The sequence below is a fragment of the Balaenoptera acutorostrata genome, chromosome 3, assembly GCF_949987535.1.
Source record: "Balaenoptera acutorostrata chromosome 3, mBalAcu1.1, whole genome shotgun sequence".
Classification (NCBI taxonomy): Eukaryota; Metazoa; Chordata; class Mammalia; order Artiodactyla; family Balaenopteridae; genus Balaenoptera; species Balaenoptera acutorostrata.
This window is the reverse complement of record NC_080066.1, coordinates 145,677,144-145,702,388: the sequence shown is the minus strand read 5'-3', so window position 1 is coordinate 145,702,388 and position 25,245 is coordinate 145,677,144. Positions and strand designations below refer to the sequence as shown.

The window sequence follows — 25,245 nt, the reverse complement described above, 5'->3', positions numbered from 1 at the left end:
AACAGAACTCATGGTGCATCAGGGGAACTGCAACTAGTTCTGTGCAGCTCACTGTAGACGTATGAGGGAAGGGGGTTACAGTGAAAGATGAGACTGGGGATGTAGGCAGGAGGCAGATCTTTATGTGTTTTGTGAAGGAGTTTGGACTTTATACTGAAGTCAAGGGGAAATCAGTAGGGACGTGACATGATCTCATTTCTCTTTTAGAAAAGATAGTTTCAGTGGTGATGTGGAAGATGGATTAGAGGGGCTGGAATCAGGGAAACTAGTTAAAGAGGCTGTGGTAATCCAGGCAGGAAAGAGAGCCTGAACTAAAACAGTGGCACTGGGAAGGCAGAAGATATTCAAGGAACAGATAACTAGGAGGCAGTATCAACAGGGCAGATGGGTGAGGTGGGTGAAAGAGTAAGAGGAGTCTATGGAGTATTATTTCCTTATTTTGTAACTACTTTTGCTCATTTGCTAGTGGAGGATCTGCCCGGAATTAAACACTTCAGAGGTGGAGAGGAACAGCTTTTTATGGACTTGTTAACAACATACAATGTAGTTTGAATCTAGTCATTTCAAAAATCAAAAGCTATCAAAATAATGAGGCTGTTTACAATCCCTAGATGACTAAATTCCTGACATGCTTAAGGCCAAGCATCTAACTAGCATTTCCACCCATTGTGGAGGGGAGAGAGTGTGGAAATAACACTAAAACAAAGGTTTGAGAGATTTTAATTAACACAAATGGCTGTACCTAGTCTTTAAATCTGTCCAAAGCAAAGGGAGTGAAAGCCTTCTAATCCTTCAGTGCTTCATCTGGCCTTGACCTCAGAAAAAAGAGCCTCCCTCTTTCTTCATCAAACTGACTTCCTTTAGCTCCTTGTTGTTCTGTGTAGGTCTTTGCGCCCAGAATTCTCTAAGACAGGAAAAAACAGAAAAAAATGACAGCTAAAGCACCAAGTGTCCTGGCACTCATTTTGCAAATCCTCTAAAAATATTAAATTAGAATACTAAAAATATTAACAAATGCATTCCAAAATTCTACACCCACTATCTATTCAAGCCTTTGAAATGATTTCGAAAACCAAAGTAATTTTCACATTAGATTCACTTTTGCCAGTAGTTGCTCTGCTCATAGCTGCAGTGTCCATGGTACCTGATGGGGAAAATTAGGAAAATGAGAGCTTTCTTTGAGTAAAAAAACCTAGTTTTATTTTGAGTTGCAAGGCTATTAACATTCATCATAGTACCATATCATTGTAGGACTGACTCTGGTATTAGCATTGATGTGGATTTTCTAATTGTTGTTTTAGAAAATAACTTCATCAAACAATGTTTTTAAAGTTGAAGTGGCAAACCTTTTTTTTCCGTTGAGAGCTCATGTCCCACAGGAAAAAAAATCGTTTGAAGATTACATCAAGTAAAAACAATTTTATCTGAGAGCCTACAAAGTGTGCTTCCAATACAACTTTTAAATGAAGAAATGAGGTGATAAATCACGCAGATATCTGCACACCCTCTGGTAACCCAGACACATATTCCACAAAAATGGCTAACTGTGGACAGCGGAGAACAAACAAAAGATGAAGGTGGGGGTGGGGATGAGAAAGAGGAGGCAGAGAGAACACCAGGCACAGACTGAGAGAGAAAGGGAGAGAATAAAAAGGGAAAGAGGGAGAATTGTAGGGTGCTAAGTAGGCTCTGTGGTGAGTCAGTCCTAGGTAAGGGTTGCCAGACTAAAATATAGGACACCCAGTTAAATTTGAATTTCAATAAACACCAAATAATTTTTAGTATATGTATGTCCCATGCAATAGTTGGGACATATTTAAACTCAACATTTATTGTTTATCTGCAATTCAAACTTAACTGGGGATCTTCTTTCTATTAGCTAAGTATGACAACCTAATCCTAGACAACCTTCTGCTCTCCTGATTGTGTGATGCAAAAAAGTTTAGAATAGATTGTCACTCACTGAAATAATCATAATATGAATACAGGTACAGTTTACTTTTTTTTCAACCTTCAAAATGTATATTTAGGAAAGAAGACTTTTGTTCTCCCCTGGACTTCTGTGGAGTTTTATAGGAAGTGAAAGAATGAGCTAGTTTAGAAATTAACTTCGGACTTCCTTGGTGGTGTAGTGGTTAAGAATCTGCCTGCCAATGCAGGGGACAAGGGTTCGATCCCTGGTCCGGGAAGATCCCACATGCCGCGGAGCAACTATGCCCGTGCACCACAACCACTGAGCCCGCATGCCACAACTACTGGAGCCCACACATCTAGAGCCTGTGCTCCACAACAAGAGAAGCCACTGCAATGAGAAGCCCGGGCACCGCAACGAAGAGTAGCTCCCGCTCCCTGCAACTGGAGAAAGTCTGCGCGCAGCAACGAAGACCCAATGCAACTAAAAATAAATAAATAAAAATTAAATTAAATTAAAAAAAAAAGAAGTTAACTTCATGACCTACTAATACCATGAACCAAAGGCTGACATTCAAAAGGTTCAAGTTGCTGCAAAGCTTGAAAAAGCCTGTATTTGAGGGCAATGCTATTTATCAAGGACTCAGATTGGAGCCAGCTGTGGGTTTCCGCCCCTGCCTTTCAGAATTTTAGCTTAACACTACTATTTTTCCTTTCAGCAGCACCTGCTGGAGTATATTCAGCCATCAGGAGGAGTAATACTAAAATGAAGTAAAGGTTGAAGCTGGGGAGAATGACTTGCTTTCAGAACAGAGGGAGTTATAGAATAAATAAGGTCTCAAGAGTATTCATTTCCCACTGCACTGGGCTTTCATCTCAATTTATAAGTGTAGCAAAATATTCACATGCAACCTTCAGCTTCTTAAAAGAGCTCAAGGAAATGCTAAGAGTTGGGGTGGGCGTTTGGGGGTGGGATAGGGGAGGAGAAAAAAGCAAGGCTGTCAGAATCAAGTGTCTTATCACCAGTTCTATTATTATGGAAGATAAACCTCTTCTTTAAACACCCGGCAGGTGTGATGGGAAACAGCTGAATTTAAAGATTGCTTCGTGCCTGTGCGCTCTAAGATAGGTGACTGCCAAAGGCCAAGAACTGCTCTCTTGACCCTACAGAAGCCTGGGAAGGGCTGCCGTACACTCTGGGTCAAACTGTAATTTTATACTGGTCTGGAAGTAAAACCCTTCAAATGTGGCCCGTCTCTGGAAAGACTTCACCGTGGATATAAAATATTTTTCTCTTCTATAAGACTAGGTGATGAAGTATGCTAAACCGATGAGACTGACCTGGCTAATGATACATACAACCTGGGCCTCAAGGGAATTTGCAAGTAGGGATTGCTTGAAGTGTTACAAAGTCAGTATTAACACAGGATTATATTTTGCCAACCAAACAGATCACACCACTGCAATGCAGCCAACCAGCACACAGGACAATCGATGTGGGAGGAGGAACTCTTGGCGAGGAGCAGTGCGATACCCCTCCCTCTCCTTGGAAATGCCTATAACAGAAGGGTCTGTACCCTGATTTGCTGGAAGGTGTGTCCAGAATTACATTCAATCCTTTAAGACAGATCTGTGAAATTCAATTCTTGTGAAACTAGAGGAAAAGGAACATTATCCAGGAACACTACTAAGTACTTAAACTTCAAAAGGTCCCCACCTTGCGCAATTGCCTGATTTTTTAATTCCTTGTCCTGATCGCCTGATTTATCTGTGGTAGAAAAAAAACAAACAGTATTAGGGATTGTGGAGGGCGGGACAGTGGCTGTTTTTGGAATGGAGGACACTGTAGTTCACGGAGTGGAATAATAGGTACGGATTTTGCAGCAGAATGCTGAATTTAATACGGGATAATCAAGGCTGCCAGTAATACACCTCAAGTTTCACAAAGCATGGCAGAAAACACCAATAGATCTTTTAATTTTTTTCATTTGATACATAAAAGTAGCACATTTTGTCCTAAGGGCAATAGAAGACTGATGGCTCCCTGCAGGTTCCTGAATTACCACTGTTTATGGACTAAAGGCCTGGATGTGATTGGTGCCACCTACTGGGCTAAATGCAGAATTACAAATCTGTCAACCCCTTTTGGAAGTAGTATTTCTTTTGTTACTGAGCAAATTAACGATGGGGGTATGATTCTTTATTGGGAGGATTATACATTAAACAAGTGATAAGCTTGAATTCAAATCATAGCCTTTAGAGGTGGAAGAGTCATAAGAAATCACATACTGGAACACTGTGACTTTATAGCATATTTTAGGAGGTGAGCTTTGGATATGCAGTCAGAAGCCTGGCTTCTCTGAACTAGTTTCTTGTTCTATAATACCTACCCCATAGAGTCATCATGAGGGTTACACAAAACCATGTTTTCAACATGCTCTATAATACGTTATTGTTGCTTTAGATAAACACTGAAACAAAATGACTGGTCCAGGTCATCTAAATTGTTAGTCTCAGAGTAAGGCCTGCAACTCATATATCTGACTCTAAATCCAGTGCTTTTCCCAGTAAATTGCTATTTTCCAAAATTTGATAGTGAGATGATTTTAGGAGGTAACTGCAATAAATTTAGGAGGTGCTGGAACACAGCATTAAATACTATAAATCACAGTGAGAAAATTATTCCTTTTTGATTCTTTCAAACTTGACACCTTGATGGCATCAAGGAGAAGAGTTTCAGTTTGGTGCTGGTTTTCTTTAAAACTCTCTACATCTTGCTGATCTCACTTCCTAATAAAGATAAAACAGGCCTTAGGGTTCAGCACTGTGTGAGAATACTAAAATTTTGTTCTCTGTATACTTATTATGTTTACTTTCTATTATAGAAAACTACATTTGTTTTTCGTTTACAACACATACTACTGTTGGTAATAATATCTTAATATAACTACTTTAAAAATCCCTCTACGAAGAAAACTAATATTCCTTTTGTTTTCTTTTCAATAATTAAACACTAGGTTATAAATAGGTCAATAAAACCATAATCTAAGACTTAAATTTCATATCCACTTGGGCTCAGACAAACTCAGAAATTTTGTATATGTGTGTATTAGAAAATGAAACTGGCCTACAATCAGTGCTCAATGCATGTGCAATCAATAACACACAAGCAATGGGTCACGCATGCCTGGGGCTACAGGCACTTGTGGTAACTGAACAGTTTAGTGCCCTATCGCTTGATACTCCAGAAGCATTAGAGGAGAGAAGAGAAAAGAGGATGTTGATCTGTGGGCTGTTCTAGCTCAGAGTTCAGAGATTCAGTGTTCTGCAAGCAAGGGAAAAAAAATCTTCCGTGGTGATCATGCTGAATGGAATCTTTCACTATTTATTTTCTTGGCTTGATTTGAATCCAGAGGGAAAAGATTTTTGGCTCCTTACTCTATGGGTCCCTAGAGATGACTTTCAGCTAATTTTAAATGAAATAAGACGTGGATCTCTCGCCCTCATAACCCTCCCCTCCTCTATCTTTTTAACTTGCATCTTAATGACTTTATACTGCTTCTGGTTGTATTCCAGGTTCTTATTGGAGAAGAAAACCTCAAGCTTTCTGCTTTCCAATTCTTATCAGAACAACAGTTAAAAGAGAGACATGCATGGAACACTGGCTGAAGGATAGGTAGTTCCTCCAATCATCCAGATTTTCTAACTTTTAAATATGGATCAAGTCAGACCAACAGAGTGCTATGGACCTGGACCAAGTCACCTTGAGCTGATCCATCGCTTTTAAAAAAAGTTCACATCAGTAATTTCTTATCAGATAGTGCCAAGGAACAGATAAGAAACAGCCTAGGAAATTTAGATTCTGAATTTATTTTAGAAATATTTTTGAGGACATTAGCTACTATGACACACATAGAGTGTCCTGCCCCCTGATGAGGACCTGGAAGAGAAATTTCTCTCTCATTTCAGTACCAGTAAAAGCTGTGTTTCTTCTGAGAACTTGGTTTATTTTTATTTTGTGGACACCATAAATTCATGTTTCTTTTTCGGGGAAATTCATAACCAAGACTGAAGCCTACCTGTACCAACTGTATGGTACTTTCATTACACATTTTTATGTATTTACCTGGCTTCAACTTATTTTCCCTTTGCCTTGATTTAGTCATCTGTTTATTTGATCTTCATGCTGTGTGTGATTTTATAAGTTATTCAAGCCCTTATGGAATATGATTGAGAAGAAATTAGAGACATACATATTAATACTGATAAAACATTGGCATCCCTTAGCCATGATTTCTTATTGCATGTCTCTTTTTTAAATTACAGAGTTCAGATTCATAGATCCATGAAAATTTAAGAGCCCTTTCTTCCTGTCCCTCAGAAACCATTCCTTTATTTTTTTATGGTAAGCTATATGATTTCCTCTAATGATGCCATAAATTCTTTGGGGTGGGGAAATGGTGAAACTCCCAGAGGAATATCTGGATTGGTGAAACTCACAACCATTGTTGGATGTCTCTTTGGCCTTCTATTCTGAAGTAGCAGAGTCTATTCCAATAAGATTTGTGAGATCAAACTACTCTAATTCCTAAGAAAGGGGACGAGGTGAGGAGAAAACTAATATTTTATCAGGTGTCAACTATGTATCAACTACATATGCTAAGCACACAGTATATTACTCAGTCTTTACCAAGGAAAATTTTATTTCCTCTAGAAGAAAACTTATCTTGATATAAAAGTTTCAGTGTAACAATAATAATGATGATAGTGAAAACATTTATTATAACACTGATAACTAAATTACTGTGTGCCAGGTATTGTGTTATCACTTTACAGGTAATGGGATCTCCAATGTAAAACAAAACAAACCTCAAATTGTGTAGCTATGATACTCTACCTACCTCGGGACCCAGGAAGATTAAAAAATGCTTGCTTCGGCTCAAAATTCTGCTGTATGTACAGTGATAACTTCAGATCATTGGGCTTCTGGTAGTTCTTCAAGGCTTCAATTCTCGGCTCAATCACTTTGCCATTAAAGTCATTCTATAAGAGAACATTTTTCAAAACTACTCATATAGTATTGGCTTCTCTAAATCCACTATTACCTAAATCCTTTTAACTCAGAAGTTTAAAAATGATTCTATCATGCTCAGTCTTTAAAAGTGGGCAGAAATTATGTGTGATTTTTCCCCCCATTTCAAATAGGACAAAATCAAGATCATAGGGAAAAAGTGCTATACTCAAGGTGAAGCTGGAGATAGGTCTCTTCAGTCATCTTCTCACAAAACATTTCTTTTAGCATGACAATTGGTAATCCAGATGAGAGGATCAGGTTTACCATTAGGAAACTAAAAGCCTCTATATTGCATGAATGAAATTGTACCCTGTGTCCAGCCTTGGAAGACTTAGTACCTGAATGAAGTTAGCTTGTTCCTGATACCTGACCCATTCCATTTTCCTCTGTTGCTTTTCCTGGTGGAAGAAAGAGCCTCTGGTGACAAAGTAAATTGAGATCAGAAATCAATTTTCTCAATATGCTGCAAAGACTTTATAGCAAAATTATGGTGTCATAGATTCACTAATATATTGGTCTCAACTGCACAGTCCTCTTAATTGGCATCACCTGTACATCCCACTCTCCAAAAGCTAAAAGCTAAATGAACAGGATCGTTTTCTATCAATGAGTTGGCTGCGGGAAGATTAGATACAAGCATAATATCTCTAAATAAATGTTCAAAAACAAATTAACAAGTGTTTTGACATCACATAGCTATTTCGAAGTTGTCATTATTGGTACAGATTTTCCCACTTTGCTCTAGCTATCATGATTTACCAGAAACTTGCCGTGTCACTCTGACTCAAATGTAATACCCCAAGGGAACCAGATCTCCTATAAAATTTTGTATCAGTTCAGGAGCACACTTAGGCAGATTATTGCTACATTAAAGATTTCTAATCTATCAGCTCTAAAAGCCACTACTTTCAGAAAGATCATACTACCTTCCTTATTTCCTTCACTTTCTCTGCACACAATGTCTCCAGTTCATTCTTGGTCTTCCTAGATGATGAGGGGGTTTTGGGAGCCTGGGAAGAAAGAAGAGAGCTAAGGGAATAGGAGGTCCCAGGAAAGAAATGCAATGTCTTAGCAGACGGTAAATCCAATATACCCTTAAGGCCCAGATCCTTCCTATCTGTCTACCCTAATCAGTCCTGATTGTCAACGGGCTGTTGCCATCTGTGTGGCATCAACAACTTTGAAATTCTAAGTACCATGCAGTCCACTTGCCTTTCTGTCCTGTAAGTCTGCTTTGTTCTTTATCTGCAGTGCTTTTTGTTGATCACTGAGTTCTTCTGTGCTGAATGTCTGTAGAGAGACATTTTGGCAAAGCTTTAAATTACTGGGACTTCATGAGGGAAGTGGAAAGCCAATAGGTGTCAAGGCTTTTGGTTCCTGCCAGTCAGAAAACTCTCAGGGCCTGATATGAAAAGTGTACTACCAGAGGAGGTTCAGAATGGAATGAGCCCTTCCATCTGGTCTTTTGAGTGAAACTTATAATAATAAAAACTATTAACTGAACCTTTATTATATGTCAATCACTACTGTAAGCTACTTACTACATTACTTATTTACTCTACTACATTACAAATGTTCTCATTTAATCCTCACAGGACTATTTTTATTTCCATTTTATAGATAAGAAAACTGAGTCTTAGAGAGGTTAAGTCATTTGTTTAGGGTCACTCAGGTAGGAAAGTACAGAGCTGGAATTTGAACCAGATCTCTTGGACTCTGAAGTCTGTCTTCTTAACCACTAGGCATACGATCTTGTCTCTCTATTTCTCATTGTCTAAAAGTATGGGGAGGGAAAGTCAATCACAAGCTCAGGTGTATGGACATCCCTTATACAAAGTCTTTTGGGAGCTCTGGAGAAACTGGATTTTGACAGAGGAATGATGCTGGCATATTTCCTATCACTAAGACTCAAGAACTCAGAAACTAAAACTTCTCACAATTCATAGAATTGATTTGTAGCTGCCACTGAGAACTAGGATCAGATCTCAGTACAAGATGCAGGGCTTGATATTATCCTAATTATCTGTGGAAAGGTGAGATGGAAAAAGCAGTCAGAGATCACACTCACACCTGTTTATATCACAAGACAATCTGCTATTCAGGTCTCATAATTTGTGAAAAATCACTTGGATCCCAAAGGCTTAGTCCACAAAGGAATTTCTACCCCTGCTTGGTTTCCCAGCAAAAGGCCATACTATTTTTATATTAAACAATGCTGTGATTATTGCAAAGTCAAAGGGGAATTAGAATCAGGTATTCGTTCATTCAACTTACATTTATTGATTGTCTACTATGTGCCAAGCACTGTGCTACATGCTAGGGATTCCAAGATGAACAAAGCAATCAAGATACTGGAGAAGCATGTATTCCAGAACAGGGCAGGGAGATAAGAAACAAATAAAATAATAATAACACAATAAAATTAAAAAAATAGTGAGCTTATATTATAAAAATTGTTATGGAAGACATGAACAGAATTGTATAATAGGAAGTGGGGGGGGGGGTGATGTCCTTTTCCAGGTGGAGTGAATAAGGAGGGCTTCCCTGAGGAGGTGACATTTAAGCGGAGACCTGAAGGATGAGAATGAGCCAACTATAAGAAAATGGCATTACAGCCCAGGGATAAAGCAAAAGCAAAAGTCTTTAGAAAAGAAAGGTCTTGGCATGTGGAGGCCAGTGTGGGAGGGGAGGTCTTCTATGAGAGGAGACTAGAAAGGTAGGCAAGAGCCAGACTATGCCTGGAATGGCTGTAAAGTGTTTTCCTAAGAAGAGTGACATTACTTGATTGTTTTAAATAAGATCAGAGAATGAATTGGAATGAGGCATGGGTGGAAACAGAGACATGAAAAAATGAGGATGTGGACCAGAAAAAAGGGAAGCTTCTTTGCATTATGGTTTGTAAGACAGATACTTTCAAGAGATCCTTAGAGGCACACATACCTTGTTCCATAGCATTTCCACTTCCTTCCAAAGCATCTTGTTTTTCCTTTCCTGTTGGAGGGGAAAAAGCAAACAAATAGAAATATGTGTTTGTCTAGTCATTAAAGTTGGAAGGAATCATTAAAAGGGGGACTAAGGGGTAGGGGCATAGTAAACCACAGAGGAAGGCAATAAATGGGCCTAGCCCCAAACCCAGGAACATGAGAGATGAGATTGATGATGATGATAAAAAATAATAACAATTTGGAATAGTAACTTTAATTATGGTAATTGTGGTATATCAATATAGTAGTGAGTTCCTCACACTTGAAACACTTAAGATGTTCTGATCATATGGCAGTTTCTTTTGGGCTTAGACCACTAATTTTTAATTTTTAAGATCTTTTATGTTGTTAATTTTTTAAAATAAACTTATTTATATTTTTATTTATTTATTTTTGGTTGTGTCGGTTCTTTGTTGCTGCGCAAGAGCTTTCTCTAGTTGCTGAGAGCAGGGGCTACACTTCATTGCGGTGCGCGGGCTTCTCATTGTGGTGGCTTCTCTTTGTTGCGGAGCACAGGCTCTAGACGCACGGGCTTCAGTAGTTGTGTGGGCTCAGTAATTGTGGCTTGCGGACTCTAGAGTGCAGGCTCAGTATTTGTGGTGCAGGGGCTTAGTTCCTCCGCGGCATGTGGGATCTTCCTGGACCAGGGATCGAACCCATGTCCCCTGCATTGGCAGGCAGATTCTTAAGATTCACTGAGCCACCAGGGAAGTCCTATATTGTTAATTTTTTAAAATCTTGAAAGAATCTCTCAGACCAAACTCTTTCCTTTCTTTTACTTTGGTTATTTTCTATTTCTTCTGAAATGTGAGGGGTTAATATGCTTGTATTCATTAACCTTTAGATGAAAAGTTTTTCAAAAGTCAAAAAAATAGAATTTTTTCTAGCCAGTTCTTATTCTTCCCAACATTTCACCTGACTCTCTTTGGTTCACCCAGGACTTTTCTAGATCAAGGACCTATGAGTGTTGGAGCACCAATGCTAGAGATGAGCACTCTGTCTGACAGCAATGGAATTGACAGCCCTGTTCAGAAGGCCATTCCCTGGAGTGCCCACCAACCTCTTACCAGATTCTGCTTCATCTCTTCTGCTTCCTTAATGAGCTCAATGACTGAGGATTCACCATTCCCCTTCCCTGCCATAATCTGCCTCATGATCTGCAGACTAGAAAGAAGACAGAGATATCACAAAACATAATACTTCCTAAAAAGAAATATTAATATTCCATGACCAGTCAGAAACTACTCTACCATGAGAGGGAGATAGGGGCTGAAATCACAAGATTTATGGAAGTCCTTCTGGACATAGAAGGTCTCCAAAAGACAATTTCATTCCTAATCGACGTTTGCCTTAGGTATGTGCTCTATAATGAATTCTGTGCTCTGTAAGGCTCAAAACTTAGGTCTCCAACAGCTAGTGAGACTCCTCTCCACCCCTTCAGAAGGAAGTTTTGTTGTATGACTTTTGGGGTAGAAAGGGGCGTTTTTTTTGCCTCTGTGAAGAAGGAGGTTGAAGAACCTCTTGTCTTAAGGATAAATCTCAGAATTATTCCCTACTCCCATCTCTGTCCATCTCCCCTACTTTGCTTCTCCACATAAAAAACATTTGAGTTAGTTGGAGAACCCACTTATATCCTTACGGTAGCCTCTAGAGAATCAAGCCATCAAGAAGTTTCTGACTCATGAAGAACCTAGGGGCAAGACGGGAATAAAGACACAGACCTACTAGAGAATGGACTTGAGGATATGGGGAGGGGGAAGGGTAAGCTGTGACAAAGTGAGAGAGTGGCATGGACATATATACACAACCAAATGTAAAATAGATAGCTAGTGGGAAGCAGCTGCATAGCACAGGGAGATCAGCTCGGTGCTTTGTGACCACCTTGAGGGGTGGGATAGGGAGGGTGGGAGGGAGGGAGACACAAGAGGGAAGAGATATGGGGACATATGTGTATGTATAACGAATTCACCTTGTTATAAAGCAGAAACTAACACACCATTGTAAAGCAATTATACTCCAATAAAGATGTTAAAAAAAATTATCTTTGCCTGCATAATCTTTGAATAACCCTGCATATTTTCAGTCTTCTAAATATTGACATGATTCACAGACAAAAGAGTTTAATATTAGAACTTTATTATATTTTATTTTCCTGAAATTGAATGAAGCAGTGATTTGTAAATTTTTTTGTATATTTTTGTTGCAAATCCAGACTATTTGTTAGAGGCCTATTCATTCATTGTTTATTATTGTTAGTAGTTGTATTAGTATTAATAGCAGTAGTAGTATTGCTGCTGTTAATATTATGCTACTGCTTTCTGCAGCAGAGTTAGAATGTTAGAGTACTTTATGCTTAAGGAAAATGAAATATTATATAAGAGTGAAGAAGAAATGATATACATTTACTGTATTGGGGTGGTTGGTAAAAAATTAAAAGGAAAGAAAACAAGACCATGACTAAAAGAATTGATTTTTACCTAATTGATTTTCATCTCTTAGAATTAATGAATCCTATCATTTTTGTTATATTTGCTTTATAATTTTAATTAAAGATATAAAACGTTATGTATAAAGTTGAAATGTTTCATTTTTACACTTTCTAGGCTTATTTTTTCTCCTTAGAACCAAGTATGGCAGACTATGTGGGTAGTAAAATATTTTATGTTAAATTTTTTAATATTTATCTTGATTTTATTAGTTGAATCTTATTTTTTACTAATTAAAAGTCTTCTGTTATTCTAAAAAAAAAAAGAAGTTTCTGACAAAATCCGAATTAATATCAAATCTATGACTGTGAGAGAGGATATTCTTTAAAGGTATTAATTAACTTATGCTTATGTTCTTTATGCTTTTCCCTCTCTAATTATAAGCAAAGAAGCCAGCCTTTGTGTTCTCTTGCCATGAGAGGGCTGAGTTTCTCGGTTGTAAACAGCTGGTGCTTGACTACAACTTTCTGCCTGGCGTTTGTTCTCACAACTTTCTGCCTGGTGTTTTCTCTCCAAAAGTCTGAACTCCCTGAAATGTTTATGGTAAGGTAGAGAATGAAGGTAGACACATTAAGGTGAGATTCTCTGAAACTAGAAGGGAAAAAGAGAGTTGGTGGATCCCAAGAACCGTGTGTGCCCTAGCAAAGAGTTAAGACCTCAACTGCCTAGTACATTTAGTAAGGCCAGACCCTAATCCAGAGGACTTTGATGCTCAGAAATGATTACCATTTCACTGCTTGGTGATGGAAGAACAGAGTCATCTATCCTAAAGTGACTCCACAAACATGAATGAGGAGCTATCTGTGTGACCATGATGGATTGAGGATAGTAAAGTCTCTTAACAGTTTCTTGGGAAGAAAAGTAATAACTGTAGCCCTGTGAGATGAGCTGAGTTATATTTAATTCTACTAAAAGAAGAAGGATTCCTTGCCACCCTGATTTTGTGGTTACATTCTTTTTAATTTACTATAGCTGAAGGTCTAAACCTTTTAAAAAATGTAAATAATCATTGCTAAATCCTATGGATTAAAGTTCTCTTGCCTTTCCCCTTCTAGGAAATCCTGAGAAGGGAACACTTACCTTCTTTGTCTTTCCTCCAAGTTAGACGTCAACTTCTGGAATAACAGCTTGTTCTTATCTTCTAGAGGTTTTAGCATCTCTAGCAGTTCCTGCGTCCTTAGTTTTAAATCCTCACTCAACTCCTTCAAGTAGTTGTCATCTATTTTTGAACTTCTGTGGGAAGAGACACTATATCTGCCTTCAACCCGGGCTAATAACAGAGACCCTCTTTTCGTTCCTGATTAGTTACCACTTGGCATCTTCCGTCAAAGACTCACCTTGTTTTGGAAGATAAGTAAGATCCTGGAGAGTTTGAAGCACTTGTCATCTTGAAGGAAAACTCCTACTCTAAGAATAAAAAAGGTCTTCTTGAAAATATGTGCCTTGTTGTTCCATTCAGTTAAGTCATCATTTTTGTGCTGCTGTTCTTGAAACTCCTGTTGCATTGGACAGATTTTTAGCTACAGGTTGAGGTCACAATGGCGCTAAGACCACAGATTTCACAGGTCTTTAAAGTAACTCCAACATCAGTGACAGCTTGTTGACTGAAAATACTACTAACTACATCTGAGCAGTTCTTGCCTTAGCTTTAACCAATGCCAAAAGTTTTATTCTGAAGTCTTTGACTGAATAGGGTAGAATCATAACACATCTATATTATGGAATTCCTATTGTGTTAGAAAGTGATGGTTTGTCAAAAATAACTCATCGGGCTTCCCTGGTGGCGCAGTGGTTGAGAGTCTGCCTGCTGATGCAGGGGACACGGGTTCCAGCCCTGGTCTGGGAAGATCCCACATGCCGCGGAGCAACTAGGCCCGTGAGCCACAACTACTGAGCCTGCGCGTCTGGAGCCTGTGCTCCGCAACAGGAGAGGACGCGATAGTGAGAGGCCCGCGCACCGCGATGAAGAGTGGCCCCCGCTCGCCGCAACTGGAGAAAGCCCTCGCACAGAAACGAAGACCCAACACAGCCAAAAAATAAATAAATAAATAAATAAATAATTAAAAAAAAAAAAAACTCATCAACACCATCTTCCATGGCAATTGACCTCCATGGAATGCCTACTATCTGTAGGGCACAGCACTGGATTCTGTGAGTAAGGAAAAGATAAAGACAAAGCATCTGCCTCTGGGAGACTTAGGAGGAGGAGGGGATACTTCTAGGATACATTAAAAAAAAATAGAGGCCAAACTGGCAAATACAGGTATGGGTATAATATTGAGTAATACAATACATGAGCCAATTGTCATTACTTTCCTATCTTTTTTTAAAAAAATTATTTATTTATTTTTGGCTGTGGTGGGTCTTTGTTGCTGCTCGCAGGCTTTCTCTAGTTGCGTCAAGTGGGGGCTACTCTTCGTTGCGGTGCGCAGGCTCCTCATTGCGGTGGCTTCTCTTGTTGTGGAGCATGGACTCTAGCATGCGGGCTTCAGTAGTTGTGATATGCAGGCTCAGTAGTTGTGGCCCACGGGCTTAGTTGCTCCACAGCATGTGGGATCTTCCCAGACCAGGGCTTGAACCTGTGTCCCCTGCGTTGGCAGGTGGATTCTTAACCACTGTGCCACCAGGGAAGCCCCTAATTTCCTATCTTTAAAACGTGATATATCACAATGGCAAGGTAGAATTATATCAGACATGAAACAAGAAGATATAATTTGTAAAAGATCATACTGTCAGTATGTCATTCCATAGCCAAGTTCCTTCCTGAGAGGCTGTAATTGTAGACTTACCTCCAGATTCTGATTTTGCCTCCATTTTCCTCTCCTTATTAGAATCACATTTCTCCTAGACACTAAAATCTCCCATCTTCATCTATTCACTTAGTGATCAGAAGATAACTGTAAGAGTTATACATTTGTTTGTTTCTTTTTTTTTTTTGGCCACGCTGCGTGGATTGTGGGATCTTAGTTCCCTGACCAGGGATCAAACTTGGGCCCATGCAGTGAAAGCATGGAGTCCTAACCACTGGACCGCCAGGGGATTCCCTTTTATGCTCTTTACACACAGTTTTAGGGCAATATTTTTAATGACGTTCTCAAATGTGAATTGTCATGTTAATTTCAAGTATTAACTGAGCCTTTTCAGGGATTTTCTAGGGGCATTCTCCAAAATGACTTAAACCTTTTGTCTTTTGGGAAACCTTAAAGGCAGAGTATTGTAGTGAAAATAACACAAGATTTAGTTTGTCGGATCTTCGTTGGAATCTCAGCTTCGCTGTGAGAAGTGGGCTGACTGTGAGCAACTTACTATATTCTCTAAGTCCCAGTTTCCACTTTTATAAAAACGAGAATGGTAAATTAAAAGGTGTTTTGTAAGAATGAAATACAATATGTGAAGTTCTTGGCTCATGTCAGGTATTTACATTTTAGTGAATTTTTGGATGGTTTGGGTTTAGGTATTGTTTAATGTCCTAAGTAAGAGGTCAAATACAAAAAAGCTGATTTATACTATCCTAATGAAGCTTAAGCTTCAGAGCCCTTCATTTTCACAGACCTCTTCCAAAGGGCCCTGGACCTCATTTGGTATTCATAATTTTGTATTCTTTTTTGGAAAGAGAGAACTCCCCAAATTATATACACTTTAAGGGTATATAAAGTATCTTCTACATCAAAACTTCTCTTTAGGCAGTCTCTACAAATACTTTTTCTAAAGCATGTATGTGTCACTTGTAATTTTTATATGATAGCTAGTGTAATATGACATTACATTAGAATAGCCATATCAGGTGAAACATAATGTAATTCACATAGGTTGCCCTAGGAGTTCCCATGAAAAGTTTGGATTGAAAGAGTGTGAGCGAACTCCACACACTTAAAAGAAGGAACAAGTTGGACTAATTATTAGTTGTGGCTTTTTAGACTGCAGATGTGGCAGGTGGTAGCAAATAGAGGACAAAAATGGCATTGATCACTGAAGCATGACCTCTTTAAATTTCTTGTTGTGACATTTGGTTGGCAGAATTATGTTAGAATTTTAACACTTTAAATGCACATGCAGAATCCCAACTCACCTTCCTTTCAGTCCTTGGTTGGGAATGATTGAAAGTAGAACACTTGCTATTCTGATGTGCTCTTTTCTATAGCCAATCAGCACCTTTAATTTCCTAACATTCTGATGCCTCTTTCTTCAACTTGGAATATGACTTCCAAGAAGAATATTTGCCTTGTAATAATGTACACAGACTTTAAGAGCTTAAACCCCCCCAAAAAAAACCCCAAACACCCTAGTTTTGAAAGGGGAATAATTGACATACTACATTATCTCTGGGACAGAGGTAGGGAGGGTGAAGAGATAGACGAACATTAGAAGTGGAAAGGAAAGAAGTTGAACACTAATTTTTCCTGAAGTAGACATTTAGGTCATCTGTTGATTCATGAAGCATGGTAGGAAACTTTGGAAGAGTAATAACTTGAGGTTTGGAATAGCACTTGAGCAGTGGAAAAGGAAGCCAACCAGGCAAGAGTGAAAGGATTGCCAAGTAGTGCTAAGGGTCAAGGTAATTTGGGAATTGCTGATCTGCCATGGCATGAATCAGCAGTCATGCAATTTCTCCAGCAGTACTTGGCAAACTAGAAGCAGTAGTAGAGAGAGCAGATGGTTGTTTGATTCTGAGCTGCGACTTGGCAGAACGGATGTGCAGAAGTTCAAGGGAGTAATGATACTGAGAGTACTGGTGAGAGTATCCATCAAAAGGCTGATCATCTCATTCAGGCGATGCAGGGAAAAAAATGAAGAAGGGGGTAGCTAAGAGGGGAGATTGAGAAGGGGTTGAATTTAAGGAGTTTGGGATGGAAGAACAAGAGTTTATGGTTAGCAAACATACTTCTTACGAAATAACTTGTAGAACCTCATCACTGTTTAGATAAATTTTAGTAGCAATTCATAATTTTTTTTTCTGCAGTAAGCTTTCTGTTTCTTCCTGTCACTGCGTAATATTCACTGAAATTCATGTGGTACCTCAAAATAGACCTTATAACAAGCTATTCACAATGAACTCACCCAACGTTATAGCATTTGATTTTAGTATCTGTTAAGAGAAAGTGTGATTGCTCTATAATTAGAGAACTCAGAGCAATAGCATTTTTGTTAGTTTTACCAGTAGAAAATCAGATTAGTTTAATTAAGCCAGGTCTCCAAGAGTAGAGGCAATTATTTTCATATTAAAGCAAAAAAAAAAAAAAAGTTTTCCTATCCTCCTCACACTCAGCCTTGGTTGTAGCAATAAAATTACAGAATTCCTCAGTGAAGAAACATGAGGACCTTCTGGTCCTTTCTGACCCAGAGCCAGTTCAACCCCTGAGGAGATTTTAAGAATTCCATTAACTAAAATAAGGAGAGATGTGCTGGCAAAATCATAATAGCAAAAATTGTAGGCTCTTGAAGATCTCCCACATCTCCCTGTGTTGTCTGTTATGACCGTTTTGTGGTCTGCTTCACTTTAATCTGTGCTATAGCTGTCCCAGGCTAGGGTGCACCTACATTTGGAGTGAATCCGGGTAGTTAAGAAGATGGAGATTAAATTTTGGAACTCTTAAATTCTCTGTTATTGTTGAGGACTTTTTGAAAGTATTCTCTCAATGTGTCCAGATGCTTAGTACAATGGTCTTCAAACTGAGGTATTTGAACTTTCACAAAGACTTTTTAAGAAATGTGGGAACAAGGGTAGTTTTCAGAGGATCTTGCTGGATCCTCGGTTTCCACAAGTACTCTTTTACCGAAGTGGATCTGCCTGAAAATGCCCCTTGGTGGCTTTTCCTGTCTCCCCTTTCCTAATCACACTTTTACACTTGTTAAAATGGAATATCTTTCAATCACCTGAAATCTTACTTCAGTGACTTATCTTACTTCAGTGGTGTGCTTTGCGTGGTGTGTAAAAACCTCTAGGGCATTATACTCACTACAAGGTTGGTGTTGGGGTTAAAGAGAGTGAATGATTATTAATGACTGGATTACAAATTCGTTTGCAGGTCATGTGGTTTCCAATTCTTTGCTTTCAACAAAATTGAAGAATGACCTAATCAAATTTTCAGCTTAAATTTATTAAATATAAATTTTGATGATAAATTACTATATGGGTTTTGGCTTATAATTCAGAAGGATTTCAAAGATCTGAGTGACACTGCTATAACAAAACACCTTCCACTCCTATTTACCTTGTGTAAACAATTTTTCTAAGTGAGTATTTTATGTAAAGCAAAAAATATGAATAAAATTGATGCTGAAGTCTGTCTTATTCTAGCTATAAATAATATTAACCTATTAATACAAGAATTAAATAGGGGGTAAAACAGTCTACCCATCAAATTAATAGAAGCATTTCTAAAATAATTCATTACAATTAAAAATTATTATGAAAATGTCTATTTTTTGTCAATGTGTACTACTTACTAATAGTTATAATGCTAATGCAATTCTGAAGAAATTTTAACATTTAGAAACTTAAGGTCACATGAAATAAAAAAAATAAAATTTCAATGTACATGCATATTTTGCAGAGAAGAATGATAGGGTGATAAAAAAAGACTTCAAGCATAAAATACATTACATTTGAATAAAATTCTGTGGGGAAAACGGGATGGAAATTTGAGTTCAAGGAGAAAAAGGAGAAAATGTAAAAAAAATTGTTTTTTTTAAAAGAATTTATTATTTATTTATTTATTGGCTGTTTTTGGGTCTTCATTGCTGCACATGGGCTTTTCTCTAGTTGCGGCGAGCGGGGGCTACTCTTTGTTGCGGTGCGCAGGCTTCTCACTGCGATGGTTTCTCTTGTTGCGGAGCATGGGCTCTAGGTACAGGGGCTTCAGTAGTTGTGGCTTGCAGGCTCAGTAGTTGTGGCGCACAAGCTTAGTTGCACAGCGGCATGTGGGATCCTCCTAGACCAGGGCTCGAACCCATGTCCCCTGAATTGGCAGGTGGATTCTTAACCACTGCGCCACCAGGGAAGCCCCAGAAATGTAAAAATTTTCACTGCTAAAGAAGAGCTTGTTCATGCATTTAGATTTTATTGCATATGGGTTTTTAAGATTAATTGTATACATTTTAAAGTGACATAAGAGATTTATTTGAAAACATCAATATTACATCAGAAATTGTATTTTTTTAACCACTTTAACTTACAATAAAAAAGTTTAGATGTCAATCTAAAAACATGTGAAATGATACTTAGTTTCCTAGTGTTTCAAAATTCTTTTAGAATAGACAAGCAAAAAATAATAAGTCTAAAGACCACTGTTCCAGGGCAGTGGTTCTTGACTCTAATGTATTTAAGAATCCCCTGGGAAACTTGTAAAAGCTGCAGATTTCCAGGCTCATCCCCCAGAGATCCCTACTCTGTAGATCTGGAGAAAGTACAGTTTTAACAAGCACTCTCTGGTGACTTTGATATGTCATTTGTGGATTGGCCTTTGAGCAATACCACTTCAAGTTTTCTTCTCAGATCACAATGCATCAGCAGAAAGCTGCTTGCTTGAATCGATTTTTTCTGGGCCATCTGTAGAACTGCCTGCCTCCTCTGAGTCATATTTTGTGTCACACCTTCACCTTTCACTTCGGAGGCCTTGAGAAAATTTTATGAAGACTTCCTGCATTTGTAAAGAAGATTATCCAAGACATCATTCTCTCACCTATTCTTCCCGGCCACCACTGCTGCCCACAGGTGAACACACATTACAAATTTCACTCAGAATTGGGTACGAAAGAAAGTGTTGCCTCTTCAGAGAACTATTGGTATGTAGTTTTTCTTAGGGATAAGTCAATAAACTGGTTTTGTTTTTCTTTTCTTCTGGTTTACTAGGAATCTCAGAGATAATTTTGTGACTTTGGACATTTGGGTCCTAACCCCTGCTTATGATCTTCTAACGTAATTAATATTTTTCTTGGTCCTGATTTTTTAAATGACTTTTCCCCTTTTATATTATTTTAATAAATCACCTCAGATCCTTTCTACAGAAGTAAATCTGTAAACAAATAAATCAGTAAACAAATAGCAAAAAACTATTCTTTTGTATATACTTTAAATATATATGGATACAATACATTGGAACCAAAATATTTTCTAGTTTTATTCATCTATGTGTGTGTTTGAGTGTGTGTGTGTTTATACATCTGTAAAGGAAGTTTGCTTTGCTTATGGAAGTAGAAAATGGATTGATGAAATTTACTGTTACATTTTGGGTGTACTCAGTGGTAAGGCATACTGGGACTTCAGGTGCACGGTTGGAAAAATGAGGGGTGGGTAGGACAAACTAGATGGACTTAGGGTACTACCTGGGTGCCCAGGCTTCAGTTCCACTGGGGAATTATAGTACATAACGAACAGGAAAAGTAGAATCTCTTAATATGGAGCAGTCTAATCAGTCAATAAGAAGGATACAACGTCCACAAAATTCACCTTAAAGAGGTCCAGATCCCACAGGCAGGTGACTATGAAGGTGCCAATAGTCCTCCAAATATACCTTAAAATTTTTAGGAGTCCTTGAAAATAATGTTTGGTAGAGGGTAGAAGGTAGAGGTATGTATTCAAGAATTATTTATTTGTTCAATATTTTAAAAATCCTGTTATATGTCCTAGACCTGCCCAACCTTAGGGTTACAAAGTCAGATGAGACAAAGAAGAGAAAATCCTTGCTCTTAGGACTTTCCAGGCATAGACCAAGATCCTGCAAGGGCTGCTAGCCATGGGTCTCCTTTTGTAAATTAGAAAAAGTGTCCCATGTTGGCAATTAGGTCCATCCAGTGCAAGGCCTGGCAACGGGTGGGGATGAGGACAGCCCCCACTTGCCTCCTGGGTTAGAGAAGCTGGGGTATATGGGTGCTGAGTGTATACTTGGAGCTCATGGTGGGGACTGCATGGGGATAGGGGGCAGCAGAGGCCTCATCTACAGTGAGTGTGGGGATGGGAGCCACCACTCAGCTCCAGCTGAAAATGCAGACCCAGTCCTGCCAGTTCTTAATGACTTTCAAGAGAAAATGGAAATCCGAATTTTTATGTAACCTTTTGACTTTTAAATGTTGCATGAACCAAACAACATATTTATGGGATTTGTTTGGCCTGCAGACTGCCATTTTGAAACCTCAATTCAAGATAAATCAATTGTTTTCTGTAATTTCTAAGTTTTTCTCCCTCCCTTCCTTCCTTCCTTCCTTCCTCCCTTCCTTCCTTCCTTCCTTCCTTTCCGCCTTCCTTCCTTTCCTCCTTCCTTCCTTCCTTTCTTCCTTCCTTCCTTCATCCTTCCCTCCCTCCCTCCTTCCCTCTCTCTCTCCCTTTCTTTCTTTTTTTCTTTCTTTGTTTCTTTCTTCCTTTCTCTCTCTTTTTCTTGCATTGAAATGATCGCTTTTAAAGAAGGCATTTAGATCCAGGTAATTTAAGCAGAGTTTTGCTTAAATTATATGAAATGCAAATTTGATCTCATTTCCTAATTTGATAGGTTTAGATTCACTATGTCAGAGAGTGAATGACAGAGGCAACACTCTTCAAAATAAAATGAAAACCAAACCCCCAAAACAACAGATATTTTTTGACATTTATTGTTAGGCATTACGGGGGACATAAAAAAGTATTACAAAGATAAAATGTAATATTTGTAAAGGGTTGGAGGTATATAATGCATCTCAAATTAGACAATCTAGTCATATTGCATAGCCAGAATCAAAAGTAGGCTCAGTAGTCCAGACTGAGCACAGAATTCTCTGATTCTTGTTTAGCTGTTTGTATAGGCTCATATGCTACCTCAACTGAAAAAAACCAAACAACCTAAAGTATCCCTCTACTGAATTTTTAAAAATTTAATAATAACCATGTATAATTTTAGGCACTACAAAATAAAAATACCAAATTATGTACCCTCGTCACCTATACTGCTTCAATAATCAAATACTAAAAATAAGAGATGATATTTATCATGTTATTAAGCCTTTCTTCTACATTGTGGCATTTTTTCTGTTTTTTCATTTGCACTTGCAAATAAATAAAGGATTATAAATGATAATTAGGAAACATAAAGAAATAAAATCTGAGCAGGGATTGTATTTTTTAAAAGGCTGTGTAGTCCTGGGTGACAACACTGAAAATCTTCTGGCTTTATAAGCTGCTATTTTGCATGCACAAAAAATTTTATTCAGAGACTTGTTTAAGATACCAAGTCAGACTCCCTTTCCAATTTTAGTGTGAGTGCACTGTAGCAAACTTTCTGAATGTTACAAAATGAGGCATCAAATAAAACATTATTTCTGAACTACAGAATCGTTTTAAATGAAAGAAGTGTTATTACTTGGGTACATGTATTATAAACTTATCTGTAAACCAAGCAGCATTTACTAAAAAGAAAATGAAGTGTATTACATAGTAATGTGTCATGACAATAAAAGTTCTGAAATAGATGCTAACTCTACATTTTTTAATTCATTAAGGACTGTTTACTCCTGTGTCCATATGGTCACAAAGCTTCATTTAAGAGGTTCACATTAATTAAGTAAAAGTTCTTTGGAACTTAAGTTATGGCATGGATGGGCATTTAAAAATAATACTGACCTAGGAACATAAAAAAGCTTAAAAAGGGTGAATATATTAATGGCTCTTCTGGGAAGTACTCTATAAAGCTATTCATGAGCATGTGATCATGATGAAAGGGAGACAGATACATTTTTTGTCTTGCCCATTGAATAGATTCAATAATTATCAAATTGAATTGATAGTTGAAAACATCAGCATTTTTCAGCTTGAAATCTTTTTGTGTGTAGCAGACATCATTGTTTGCCTATATCAACGTTACTTCCTCTTTCTTCCTTGTGTCCAGTCCCAGGGTTGGAATCACAGCTGGTCAGATCCTCTTTGCCAATGATGGGTTTAAGTATGGACATGTGATTCAGTGCTGGCTAACAAAACTTAAGGGGAAGACTGCTGGGGTTTCTAGGCAAAATTTGTCCTCTCTAATAAAGGAGATTAAAAAAAGGAAAAGCTATATTTACTCTGTTTTCTTTCTTACTTTGGATGCTTGGAGGTACTGTAGCCATTTTCAATGAGGTAGAAGACCAAGAGAATTATAAAGAAAATAACCCAACACCCTGACAAGGTAGAACTGCTAAAGCAATCTTTGAACCACTTACCTTCAGACTTCTTAGGACATGAAAAATTAAATGCCTTTGTTGTTTAAGCCACTGATAGCTAGAATTCCTGTTGCTTGCAGCTTAATGGAGTCTACCTGGAATACCACATAAATGCAGGGTCAGTGGTGTGCCAGAGCCAGCTCACCCTGGCTGGTGAGACAACTGTGCCTATCTCTTCCCAATTCTGCTGTCAGTTACTCAAGTTGGTAGCTTTACGTCACCTATGATGGGACTATTTACACTATGGGACTAGGCCAGTGGTACATATCAGGGCTTTCCCCGCCCCCCCCCCAGAAAGCCTGTTGTTAAACATTTATCAGCAGCACACCACTGGGTGACTTGCCTTACTCCTACAGATAAGTAATAATACCTACTATGCTATCTATCATCTTTTAAAATGCATTTTAAAATAACAAATGGGTAAGGAATTATATTAAGACATTCTCAAGTTGCGGAATTTTAGAACTGTAAGGGATTTTAGTAAAGTAGAGCAAAATTAAATCTTGAGTGATTTTAAAACTAACCTAACCTAACTAATTAATTGCACAGTCAAGTCTACACTTTGACTCTTTATTCCCAATTTAGTGATCTTTCCAGTACAACACAGAGCCATTATATTATTTATGCAATAATAACAACAACAATAATAATACTTTGCTTGTGAACATCTAGCCGCAAATAAAAGTATTAAGCTAGTGAGATATTCAATTTCTCTATAAATAGACCAACCTAGTTCTGATAATGCATATAATAAGTCATGTTTAATTACATATTCTAAATTTTAGTCTATTCAGCAAAGATGCAGACCTTGAAGAAGGCTGACATATGGAAACTCTTAGTATGAGATTAAAAGCCGCCAACAACCTTCAATCATCATTACTCACAGTGAGTCCTGATGAGTAATGGGATGATCAGTTGTACTGCCCAGGTACACGAAGGATAGTCTCATCGAGAGGGAGCTGCTGCTACGTCCATCTTCCAGAGGTTGAAGGACTGTCAGATGAAGTTTGAGTTCCTCTGCTCAACTGAAGATAGGAAGGCAATCTTGAAAAATAGAAATTGTTTCGTGGGATGAAATGAATTCTCAAAGGATCTGAACTGGACTCTGAGAGAATGTAGTGCCAGATTCTGACAAGATAGGTTTGAAATAACTGACCAAATTAACCAGCAGGAATTAGATGCTGAAAATACTCAACACTGGTTAAAGTACTTGTCGGAGCTTCACAGTGCTGGTGAGAGTGACAATTGGCAGACTTCTGAAAAGTGATTAGACAATATACTGCATATCAATAATCTTAAAACTAAGATGTTGCAAAAATTTTGATAAATGTTGACAGTGGGGTGATGTGTATGGGGAAATTCATTATACTGGTCTCTCTACTTTGTGGTACAGTTGAAATTTTCATAAACTTTTAAAATTTTCATAAACTTTTAAGAAATGTTTATAGTTTTTGGCTCAGGAATTCAAACATTTAGTGATCTATTTTAAGGAAATATCATAGATTCAAAGATTAATTAATTAAATCATTAATTTATAATGAACATTCATTATAAAGTCATGAAAAATTGGAAACAATCTAAATTTCTAACAGGGGAATGGATGAATAAATTATGATATATCCATACA

At 37.9% G+C, this 25,245-nt stretch overlaps 1 protein-coding gene across 1 annotated transcript; it reads right to left on the bottom strand.

Moving 5' to 3' along the window:
* Nucleotides 1-784: 784 nt before the first annotated feature.
* On the bottom strand, nucleotides 785-13,842 carry CCDC196 (coiled-coil domain containing 196). The gene is made up of 10 exons (XM_007184317.1): nucleotides 13,793-13,842; nucleotides 13,536-13,688; nucleotides 11,037-11,133; nucleotides 9,926-9,976; nucleotides 8,198-8,275; nucleotides 7,912-7,995; nucleotides 7,324-7,383; nucleotides 6,813-6,954; nucleotides 1,089-1,144; nucleotides 785-904 (listed from the first exon to the last, which is right to left on the bottom strand). The coding sequence occupies exons 1-10, from the start codon at nucleotides 13,840-13,842 to the stop codon at nucleotides 785-787; spliced, it is 891 nt and encodes a 296-aa protein (XP_007184379.1).
* Nucleotides 13,843-25,245: the final 11,403 nt, after the last annotated feature.